This window comes from Molossus molossus, unplaced genomic scaffold (assembly GCF_014108415.1).
Source record: "Molossus molossus isolate mMolMol1 unplaced genomic scaffold, mMolMol1.p scaffold_m16_p_6, whole genome shotgun sequence".
NCBI classification, from domain to species: Eukaryota; Metazoa; Chordata; class Mammalia; order Chiroptera; family Molossidae; genus Molossus; species Molossus molossus.
In genome coordinates, this window is record NW_023425399.1 from 41,156,474 (window position 1) to 41,169,073 (window position 12,600).

The following is a 12,600-nucleotide window of genomic DNA, read 5'->3' on the forward strand; positions in this document are numbered from 1 at the left end:
GCTCTCCTCTGTCATGCTTGGGGCTCCTACCTCCCTGTGTTTTCTGAAGCTTATCACCTGCAAAATGCTTGCTTTCTCCCACCTCTAAATCATTTGTTCCAGAACATTGTCTTCCCTACAACCCTCCCCGTTCCTGTCTTTTTACTCAGTCATTCTTTCTCGTCCCCTTGACCTTGGCTTAAAATGCCACTTCCTAAGAGATGCTTGATGATCCCCTGGACCATAGTTTCTCAAATTTCCTGATAATCGGAGTCCCTGGAGTGCTTGTTAAAAACATATCCAAGCCTACCTCAGGTCCACAATTCAATATCCTCGATCATACCTGGAAAACTACAATTTTAACAAACTTCCCAGTGCTACCCAGGAAGTTAGGAACCACTCTTCTGGAACATATTTGCTTAAGCTTTTGGCTGCATATTGGACAAGACCATGGAATCAACATCTCTGGGTCCTGCTGACATCATTTTTTTAACGTTTGATTCACATGCAGCCAAGGTTGAGAACTGCCATCTTAGACCAATGTTCTCAAATGTTCATGTGCAGAAGAATCATCATGTTGTCTTAAGTGCAAATTCTCAGGCTCACAACCTCCAAAAGGCTGATTCAGGAGAGCTGGGGTTAAGGCCAGAAATCTGCATTTGTCAGCCCCCACCACACGCTTCTGACACAGGGGCTTGAGGACCACAGTCTGAGACCCCCCTTGCTGGAATAATACAGGGTCCTCTGTTGGCTTCCTCAGCATCTTAGCTCCCCTTTCATGACAGCCCCCCTTTTTATTTTTTTTCTAGTTTTTTTTTAAAAATATAATTTACATACAGTACTCTACAGTATAGGTTTAAGGTATACAGCATGATGGTTTGACTTACATATATTTTGAAATGATTAGTACAATATGTTTAGTTAACATCCATCATCTCATATAAATACAATAAAAATAAAAAGAAAAATTTTTTTCTTGTGGTGAGAACTCTTAGGATCTACTCTGTTTACAAGTTTCCTATATACCATATAGCTGTGTTCACTATAGTCATCATGTTGTACATTATATCTCTAGAACTTATTTCTCTTATACCTGAAAATTTGTACCTTTTGAATGCCTTTTTCCAATGCGACCCCCCACCACCACCACTGGTAACAACAAATTTTATCTCTTTTTCTATTAGTTTGGGTTTGATTTTGTTTGTTTTAGATCTCACATGTAAGTGAGATTAGCTCTGGCCCGTTTGGCTCAGCGGTTAGAGCGTCGGCCTGCGGTCCAGAGAGACCCAGGTTCGGTTCCCACTAAAGGGCACGAACCTCAGTTGCAGTTTGTCCCCGGCCCTGGTTGGGTTGTGTGTGTAGCAACCACTCAATATGTTCCTTTCACGTCGATCTCTCTCTCTCTCTCTCTCTCTCTCTCTCTCTCTCTCTCCTCTCTCTCCCTCCCACTCTATCTGAACAAAAAACAAAAAAATGTCCTCGGGTAAGTGAGATTATACAGTATTTGTTTTTCTCCATCTGACATATCATTTAGCATAATGTGCTCAAGGTTCATCTATGTTGTCACACATGGCAGGATTCCCTCATTTTCTATGGCTGAATAATATTCAATTTTATATATAATGTATAAAATTCTTTATTCATTCATCTTTTATTCATTCATCTATCAGTGAACACCTAGATTGTTCCCATGTCTTGGCTCTTATAAATAATGTTACTATAAACATGGGGGTGCAGACATCTTTTCAAGTTAGTGTTTTTGTTTCCTTTGGATATATTCCCAGAAGTAGAATTGCTGTATCATATGGTAGTTCTACTTTTAATTTTTTGAGGCTCCTCCGTGCTTTTTTCCAGAGTGGCGGCACCAATCTACATTCCCACCAACAGTGCACAGAGTTCTTTTTCTCCACATCCTGGCCAGAATTTGTTATCTCTCCTTTTTTATAATAACCATTCTAACAGACATGAGTGATATCTCATTGTGGTTTGTCCCTTTTTAAATATTGAGTGTCTGTCACCTGAGGCTGGGACCTTCCTACAACGTGCCCAGAACTAGTACATTGCCTGGACATGGTAGCCACTGAATAGAAATTCATGGAATCACTTCATGGTGCTGTACTTTTCTACATATATGTGTCTTAGTTTCCCAACTATTATATAATATTTGAGATCAGGGAAGAACATGTCACATTATTTGTCCTATAACTCAGTGACTTTTATATTGTAGATACTCTGTAAATTTATTTTTTTTTATTGAAAGGTATAATCTAATATGCTTGAGCTGCTACCATAGAATTAAAGCTAAAAGCAGCTTGATAAACACCTGCATCTACACAATAGCGTATTCTGTTAATTCTGACATCACTCATAAGAGGGAACTAGAAAGGATGCAGTTTTATTTTTTTTTATTTTATTTTTTTTATCCTCACCCGAGGATATTTTTCCATTTTTGTACAGATAGAGTGGGAGGGAGAGAGAGGAAGGAAGAGAGAGAGAGAAACATCGACGTGAAGGGACACATCAAGTGGCTGCCACCCGCACGACCAACCAGGGCCGGGGACAAACTGCAACCGAAGCACATGCCCTTAGCGGGACCGAACCCGGGTCTCTCCGGACCACAGGCTGACACTCTAACCGCTGAGCCAAACTGGCCAGGGCAAGGATGCAGTTTTATTTTTCTGACATAAGCAAATATCTGGCCAAACAGTGTCACAAACTCAATTACATTGGAATGTATACTATGCTCTGATTTATTTCAGAAGTGAGAAGATCCTTGTTCTGACACATTCTCCCTCTCATATACCCCTTAAGAATAAGGCCATGGAGAAACGTCTGAGAGATCCTTCTCTGAATGTCAGGAAGCATAGCACATTTTTGTGGCAGACCCCTACCAAAGATGAGAGATACTACATCTGCCATGAGCCCTGGGGTCACCTCAAAGTCACCAAATCCTTCACTTGTCAACCATAAACCATTCTGGGTTTAATGAATTCAGAACCCCATTCCAGCAAAACACTGACCTTTCAGTCATAATCAACTTCAGAAAGTTTCACACCATTTACCTGGGTCCTGGGGATCATATGTCTAAGATCTGTTCTTAATTTTCTCAAATAACCATTGACCTTCCTTGAAACTTTCCCCTTAAAAGCTAAAGATCTACATTCCAAGAGCCATGTGAATCATTAGCCTCTTTTGGCTCTGACTCAAAGCTTCAAACCAATGAACACTGCATGTGTTAAATTTTTATCAAATGAGTTATGATGTTCTTAGTTCTTTGAATTATTTTACTTCTGAAGAAAACCATAGTGTGGATTTTCCAACGTTTTTTACCATGACTCTTAGTGAGAAATAAATTTTGCACTGCAACCAATACACACACCAAAAGTTTCATGAAGAAAGTAGTTTTCCATATTTTATAAAATGTATATTGTTCTTTTCTATTCTATGCCATTCATTTTTTTAACAATAGTCCCATCTATTAAATCACTGGTTCTCAACTTTAGCTGTCTATTGGAATGACTTGGGAAATGTTAATAATTTCCAATAGTTGGGTTCCACTTCTGATTTAATTGGAATGAGGTGTGCCCCAAGCAGTGGGATTTTAAATGCCTCCACCAGAAGATTGTTATGTGCATCCCAGGTAGGCACCGTGAGCAACAAGTTAATTTTCTAGCTCACAAATGGGTCATGACTTGCAGTTTGAAAAACACAGACGCTGAGTAACATTAGATATTACTTTCCAAAAACAATAGCATTTGCAGGTAGATTTGTTTATTCAGTAAACAGTGTACCAATTGCTGTCCTGTGTCCTGTGACTTGGACACTGAGGATAAAAATATGCAGAAGATATTGTCTCTACCCTTGAAGAACTGACAGCTACATTTTCAGAAACGGAACACACATGTAGCCAACACCCAGATCAGGAAATAGTACTGCCATCACCCAGAAGCCCCTATGTCCCCTCCCCTACCAAGACTATCCATTAACATGACTTCTAACAACATAGATTAGTTTTGCCTGTTTTTATACTTTAAACAAGTAGAATAATACAATCTATTCTCTTCAATGTCTGGTTTCCATAGGTTAACATTCTATTTGTGAGATTCATCTATATTATTCAGAGTACCTATAGTTCATTCATTCTTGTTGTTTTATAGTATTCCACATTCTATAAATACACCTCAATTGGTTGACTCATTTTACTCTGGATGGGCATTTGAGGGCTTCACAGTTTTGGCCTGTGAACATTCTGGAACATATGTCTGGTGAATATATACACACATTTTTATTGGATACACACCTAGGAATGAAAATTCTGGGCCATAGCTTAAGTATATGGACAACATTAAAAGAGACAGCCAAATTGTTTTCCAAAGTGATTGCAATAATTTACATTCCTATCAGCAGAGTTCCAGTTGCTCCACATCTTTGCCAATACTTAGTATTGTCAGTCTTATCACTTTAGCCATTCCAGTGTGTGTGTGTGTTAGAATGCACATTTGAAATGAATTTAAGAAAGGCAAGTTTTTTTAATTGACATATATATATAATGGTTCTAAACATGAAAATTCTCCTTGACTTGAGGGTTCACAGATGTTCCAAAATCTTACAAGGGGTTTTTGTCTTACCTTAATCATTCTCTCTCTCTCTCTCTCTCTCTCTCTCTCTCTCTCTCTCTCTCTCTCTCTCTCCCTCCCCTTTACCCTTGTTCTCCATCTCTCTCTGCCTCTAATATCCAGTCTGGGCCTCACCTGGAGAGACATGCAGCATCTGACTGTACTCACCTCCAAACGAAACCAGCTTCATGATGAGGTTCATCAGTGGCGGCGGAACGGGGTTGGCCTGGAATTTAATCACCTCTTTGGCTACGGGGTCCTTGATGCAGGCGCCATGGTGAAAATGGCTAAAGACTGGAAAACGGTGCCGGAGAGATTCCACTGTGTGGGCGGCTCCATGCAGGACCCTGAGTAAGTGTGGGCAGTGGAAATGTCCCAAAGATGGTGTCATGGCTTTGGTGACAATATTGGATTCTCTCTAGTGTCTGGGAGATGTACCAGATTTGATTCAGGGATAAACAGCTTCCAGGCAGAGCTATAGCTTTGCACCACTCCAGGGGTGCCCCTTACATAGAATACAATTGTATGACTTAGAACTCCTGCTTTTAGGTGTGAGCTTTAACTGTTTGGGTGCCTTGTGCCATTATTTTTAATTACAAAAAACAACCAGTGTAACCAGCTTTCAGATCAGTAAACACAATACAACCAATATCCCAGAAAACCCTCTAACTCCTTCCACCATGATCTCCCCACTGTTCTTCTAACTCCATATATAATTTTGCCTATTACACTTAATATAAATGTAATCACACACTGTGTTCTCCTTTGTATCTAGATTGTTCTGTTCAGAATTACATTATGAGATTCAAGCATGTTTAGTGTGTATTTGTAGTTCATTTATTCTTATTGTTAAATAGTGTTCCTTTGTGTGACTATAACATAATCAATTTATTCATTCTATTTTTGGGACAATGTAAAAACTTGATTTGATTCCAAATGAGGTGGATAGACACTTGAAGGGATTTAAGTGAGAAGTTCCTCACACAGAAACCACTAGGCTGGTAACATACACTTACTTCCCTTCCAATTTCCCATCATGGCAAGAGGATTGAACAATAGGGTCCTTCTTTATTTACTTTCTTTCCTCATTGGTCCATCAGTAAAATAGAAATAGCACTTTTTAGCATGTTGTTTTTAATTAATATTTTGTGTACATGCAATGAAATGCACAGAACTTACATGTGTTATTTGAGTTTTGATAAATGTATACACCCAAGTAACCACCATCTAATCAAGTGCTGGAACATTTCATCACCCCAGAAAGATTCCTCATTCCCCCTTCCAGTTAATCCCAAATCCCATAGACAGCTATTGTTTTCATTTCTGTCCCCACATATTAGCTTTACCACCACTTTGGTGTCCAATTTTTTTTGACTCAACATTATGTTTGTAAGATAATACAAGTTATTATGTGTAGTAATAGCTCACTCAATCCCATTTCTGTGTCATATTTTATTGTGAAGATACACCTCTAGGACTTATGTCATTTAAATGGTGGTAAAATCCATCTCTAACCATCGTTCTCCCTGGCCTTATTTCTATTGTCATCTGAGCTTGGCCGGAGTCAGAGCCTTCTCACGGTATGTCCTCCCCTCCGTTCCCCTTTGGTCCTGAAAAAAGACCCTCAGCTTCAGTAGTCAGTTACTCAAACCTGAATTCAAATCTTAATTTCACCAAATTAAACAATACTTTGACCTCTCTGAACCTCTACTTTAGCAATTCTCAACCTTTGAACCCTGACCTCCTTTCGTAGTATGGTGAAGTCTAGGGACCACATCTTAGTATACTGTTTTTAAATGCTTTAAGAAAATGCATGAGATTATAAAGGAAGCCAAATATATTAAAAACAGTTATAAACTTCTTAAAACAAATTTTTGATGAAGTAATATATGTCCTCTGTTCTATAAGCACATTAAGTAACAATGCGTTATGCCACCCTTAGTGCCAAGTGTAATGGCCATGATTATTTCAGAACAGTGATAATGACCAAATGCTACTTTAAGATACCTGCAAAGGCTGTAATGGGATATGAAAATTTCTGAGCTTCTTGGTGACAAACTGAGGAAGTGCTAATACCACTCTGGCATATGGCCTGCATTCATAATCAAGGAAGAAGCTGTTTTTATTATAAGTTAGCAAAAATTAAGGTGTAGGGTTTTTTCTGTATAAATTGATATACCCCTTGACTTCTTTCCTTATGGGCCCCAAAGCAAGGGCTTCTTTTCTCTTTCTTCACCAGTAAAATGGAACTAATGTCTCTGTCCTCACTAAGCTGCTAGGAGACTATGAGATAATCAGCATAGAGCTGGCACACAGTAGGAGCTCAGTAAATACAACTTTGCCTTTGCCTTTCATTCATGACTTTGGACACTCCTATTCACACCTGTAGACAAAAAGATGATAATCTCATAAAATTTTAAATGCATATTTGCCTAATTCTTACATGAGGTCAAGATTGTGTATTCTTTTAACTGACAGCACCCTCCCATGGGCCAACGTCCTCAGTATTCATTCACTGAGCTCCTAGATAGTGGCACCAAGTGGATTGCTGCGTAGTTTTCCAGAGACTAGTCCATAATTGCAATAGCACTACATGAGAAAACAAAGCTTTTTCTACAATAACTAGAATAACTTTTTTTCCCAATTTTTATTATTTTTATTACAGATGTTTCTCCTTCCACCCCCCAGACACCCTCCTTCCAATCCCAGCCCCCTCCCCTCTCCCAACCCCCAGCATTGTTGTCTGTGTCCATTGGTTATGCACACATGCATCTCATCTATTCCCCTGCCCCGCTACTCTGAGGTTTGTCAGTCTGAACCATACTCCTTTCTATGTCTCTGGGTCTCTTTCGTTCATCAGCCCACCTTGTTCATTATATTCCACAAATAAATGAGATCATTTGTGTTTCTCTGGTTGGCTTATTTTATGTAGCGTAATACTCTGGAGGTCCCTTCATGTCTCAAAGGATAAGAGGTCTTTCTTTCTTACAGCTGCATAGTATTCCATTGTTATATGTACTACGGCTTTTATATCCACTCATCTATTGATGGACACTTAGACTGACTCCAGATCTTAGCAATTGTAAATGGTGCTGCTATGAACATGGGGTACATATATTCTTTCTGACTGGTGTTTCAGGCTTCTTAGGATATATTCCTAGATGTGGGATCACTGGATCAAATAGCAGATCATTTTTACATTTTTTCAGGAAACACCATAGTGTTTTCCATAATGGCTGCACCAATCTGCATTCCCACCAGCAGTATACTAGAGTCCACTTTTCTCCACACCCTCACCAGCACTTGTTTGATGATTTATTGATGGCAGCCATTCTGGCAGGTGTGAGGTGATACCTCATAGGTGCTTTAATTTGTATCTCTCTGATGATTACTGATGTTTAACAATCATATGTCTCTTGGCCTTTTTGGAGAGGTGTCTACTTAGGTCCTCTGCCCATTCTTTAACTGGGTTCTTTGTCTTCCTTTATTGAGTTGTAAGAGCACTCCATATATTTTGGAAATTAAACCCTTATCTGATGTATTATTGACAATTATGCACTCCCATACAGTGGGTTCCCTTTTCATTTTAATGGTTGTTTCTTTTGCTGTGCAGAAGCTTTTGAGTATGATGTAGTCCCATGTGTTCATTTTTCCCTTTGTTTCTGTTGCCTTAGGTAATGTATCAGTGAAAATTCTGCTGCATATAATGTCTGAAATATTGTTGCCTACATTTTCTTCCAGGATCTTTATGGATTCACATGTCACATTTAAGTCTTTTATTCATTTTGAGTTTATTCTTATGTATAGTGTAAGGTGGTGGTCTAGCTTCATTTTTTTGCATGTAGCTGTCCAGTTTTCCCAACACTATTTATTAAAGAGGCTATCTTTACTCCATTGTATGCTCTTGCCACCTTTGTCAAATATCAATTGAGCATAATGTATTCAGTCCATTTATGGGTTCTCTGTACTATTCCATTGATCTATATGCCTGTTCTTGTGCCAGTACCAGACTGTTTTGATTACAGTCGCTTTGTAGTATAACCTGATATCTGGTATTGTGATCCCACCTAATTTGTCCTTCTTTTTCAAGATTGCTGTGGTTATTCAGGGTCTTTTTTGGTTCCATATGAACTTCTGAAGTATCTGTTCTAGTTCTGTGAAATATGTCGTTGGTTTTTTATGGAGATTGCATTGAATCTATAGATTGCTTTGGGTAATATGGACATTGTAATGATGTGAATTCTTCCACTCCATGAACAAGGTATGTCCTTCCACTTTTTTATATCTTCCTCTATTTCTTTTTTCAATGTCCTGTAGTTTTTCGCAAATAGGTCCTTTACTTCTTTGGTTAAGTTTATTCCTAGGTATCTTAATTTTTTTGCCACGATGGTAAATGGAATTGTTTTTTCAGTTACTCTTTTTGTGAGTTCATCATTGGTGTATAAGAATGCTGTCGATTTCTTGATGTTAATTTTGTATCCTGCTACTTTGCAAATTCATTTATTAAGTCTAGTAGATTTTTGATGGAGTCTTTAGGGTTTTCTATATATAATATCATGTTATCTGCAAATAATGACAGTTTCACTTTCTCCTTTCCAACTTGGATCCCTTTTATTTTTTCTTCATGTCTGATTGCTGTGGCTAAGACTTCCAGTACTATGTTAAATAAGAGTGGCAAAAGTGGGCATCCTTGTCTTGTACCTGTTCTTAAGGGAAATGCTTTTAGTTTCTGCCCACTGAGTATGATGTTGGCTGTAGGTCTTTCATATATGGCCTTTATTATGTTGAGATATAATTTCTCTATTCCCACATTGCTGATCATTTTTATCAGAAATGGATGCTGGGTTTTGTCGAAGGTTTTTCCAGCATTTATTGATATGATCATGTGGTTTTTATTCTTCATTTCATTTATGTGGTGTATCACATTTACTGATTTGTTAATATTGTACCAGCCTTGCATCCCTGGGATGAATCCCACTTGGTCATGGCGAATAATATTTTTTGATGTATTACTGGATCCGATTTCCTAGTAGTTTGTTCAGGAGTTTGGCGTCTATGTTCATCAGGGATATTGGCCTGTAGTTTTCTTTCTTTGTAGTGTTTTTTTATGGTTTTAGAATTAGAATTATGCTAGCCACATAAAACAAACTTGGAAGTCTTCCTTCTTCTTGAATTTTTTGAAATAGTTTGAGGAGAATGGATGTTAGTTATTTTTCAAATGTTTGGTAAAACTCCCCCATGAAGCCATTCAGGCCTGGGTTTTTGTTTGCTGGGAGTGTCTTGATTATATCTTCAATTTCCTTAGTTGTTATTGGCCTGTTAAAGTTTTCTATCTCTTCCCGGTCCAGTTTTGGGGGACTATATGTTTCTAGAAATATGTTCATTTTGCTTATATTGTCCATTTTGTTGCATATAATTATTCATAGTAGTTGTTAACGATCTTCTGCATTTCTGTGGTGTCGTTGTTACTTCTCCTCTTTCATTTCTGATTTTGTGTATTTGGGTTGTCTCTCTTTCTTGGTGAGTCTAGTTAAGGGTCCATCAATTTTGTTTATCTTTTCGAAAAACCAGCTCTTTGTTTCATTGATCCTTTGAATTGTTTTTTTTTTTTTTTTGGAATCTATGTCATTTATTTCTGCTCTGATCTTTACTAGTTTCTTCCCTCTACTTGCTCTGGGGTTTTCTTTTTGTTTGTGCTCTAGTTCTTTAAGTTGTGAGGTTAAATAGTCTATTAGAGATTTTCCTGTTTCTTGAGGTAGGCCTGTAGTGCTATAAACTTCCCTCTCAGAAATGCTTTCACTACATCCCATAGATTTTGTGTTGTTGTATGTTCATTTTCATTGGTTTCCCGGAAGTTATTAATTTCTTCCTTGATCTCCTCGGTAACCCATTCATTGTTTAATAACATGCTATTTAGCTTCCATTTGTTCAAATGTCTTTGAATATTTTTGTTGCAATTGATTTCTAGTTTCATATCATTGTGATCTGAGAAGATGCTTGATATGGTTTCAATCTTCTTGAACTTGTAGAGACTTAGTTTGTGTCCTATCATGTGGTCTATCTTTGAGAATGTCCCATGTGCACTTGAGACGAATGTGAATTCAGTAGTTTTGGGGTATAATGCTCTGTAGATATCTATTAAATCCAAATGTTTTACCATTTGGTCTAGTGCTACATTTAGAGTCTCTGTTTCCTTGCTAATTTTTTTCTAGCCAGTGATGTCAGCAGGGTGTTGAAGTCCCCTGCTATGATTGTATTGCTGTCGATTTTTCCTTTGAAGTCCTTCAGAAGATTTTTAATATATTTTGGTGCTCCTATATTGGGTGCATATATGTTTATCAAGATTATATCTTTCTGTTGGATAGATCCTGTCAATATTATGTAGTGGCCTTCTTTGTCTCTAGTTATGGCCTTCATTTTGAAATCTATTTTATCAGATATGAGTATTGCTACCCCAGCTTTTTTTTCTTTCTGTTTGCTTGGAAGATTTTTTTCTATCCCTTCACTTTCAACCTATATGAAAGGTGGGTCTCTTGTAAACAACACATAAATGAGTCATGCTTTCTTATCCAATCAACTACTCTGTGTCTTTTTATCAAATCACTCAGTCTATTTACAATTTAAGTGATTACTGATATGTACTAATTTATTGCCATTTTTGTTTAGTGTGGTTCTATTTTTCTTCCTATTTTTTCTACTAATTACAGCAATTCTTTTAACATTTCTTGTAGTGCTGGTTTGGTGCTAATGTATTCCCTTAGACTTTTCTTGTCTGGGAAGCTTTTTATTTGACCTTCTATTTTGAATGATAGCCTTCCTGGGTAGAGTAGTCTTGGATTCCGATCCTTGTTTTTCATGACTTTGATTATTTCCTGCCATTCCCTTCTGCCCTGTAGTGTTTCTGTTGAGAAGTCAGCTGAGAGCCCTATAGGGGTTCCTTTGTAGGTAACCTGTTCCTTATGTCTTGCTGCCTTTAGGGTTCTCTCTTTTTCTTTAATTTTTGGCATTTTAATAACTATGTGTCTTGGTGTGGGCCTGTTTGGGTTCTTCCTACTTGGGGCTCTCTGTGCTTCTTGAACTTCAATGCCTTTTCCCCTCACCAAATGAGGAAAGTTCTCTGTCATTATTTCTTCAAATATATTCTCTAACACTTGCTTATTTTCTTCTTCTTCAGGGATTCCTATGATGTGAATATTATTCCATTTCCAGTTGTCCCACAGTTCTCTTAAGCTGTCTTCCTGATTTTTCATTGCTTTTTCCTTTGGTTTTCTGCTTGGTTGATTTTTTTCTACCCTGTCTTCTAATTCTTTGATCCGGTCCTCAGCTTCCTCTACTCTGCTGTTTAGACCTTCCAATGTGTTCTTTATTTCTGCTATATCCTTCTTCATTTCTTCTTGGTTGTTTTTAATTTCCAATTAGTTGATTTTCAACATTTCTGTATCTTTACTCATGATGTTGATGTCCTTACTCATGCTGTTGAGCTTCCTCAAGATCACGGCTCTGAATTCTAGCTCTGTTAACTTGCTTAACTGCACCTCATTTATTTCATCCTCAGTAGAGTTCTCTTGTTCTTTCATTTGGCATTTGTTTTTTTGTTTTACCATTGTGGCTATCACAGTGGGCTTTGAAGCCTGCCAAATTTTCCCTGTAGGTGTTGGTGTTCTGCTGTTTGTGGCTCCCTCTCCTGGTTTGGATGAGCGATGGAGGACTCACATTAAACACCACTGTCAAGTCTTACTTTCCTGGTTAGAGTTTCTAGCCCAGGAATGGTACAGTTGTCCTCTAGCATTTCACCTGGAGGCAATCAGTAGGGGTTACTTGAAGAGCCTTAGATTCTCAGTTGAATGAAAAACTCCCTCAGGTGCTCAGCATAAGGGCATTTTCCAAGGGTGGGGCAGATGCTGGTTGTTAATAAGCCTCAATTTGCATTTTAATGGCCCACTAGATGGGATTGAATCTCCAAGGGAGGGGCCGCTGCCTCTCCCCAGAGCCCTCGGAAGGAGTA

The 12,600-nt window shown here is 38.1% G+C and overlaps 1 protein-coding gene across 1 annotated transcript in view; it reads left to right on the plus strand.

Moving 5' to 3' along the window:
- PCSK2 (proprotein convertase subtilisin/kexin type 2) overlaps nt 1–12,600 on the plus strand; it is a 322,138-nt gene that overhangs the window by 297,017 nt on the left and 12,521 nt on the right. Inside the window, exon 11 of the mRNA XM_036245861.1 lies at nt 4,719–4,946. Coding sequence (XP_036101754.1) covers nt 4,719–4,946 — 228 coding nt within the window. The remainder of the gene's footprint in view (nt 1–4,718; nt 4,947–12,600) is intronic.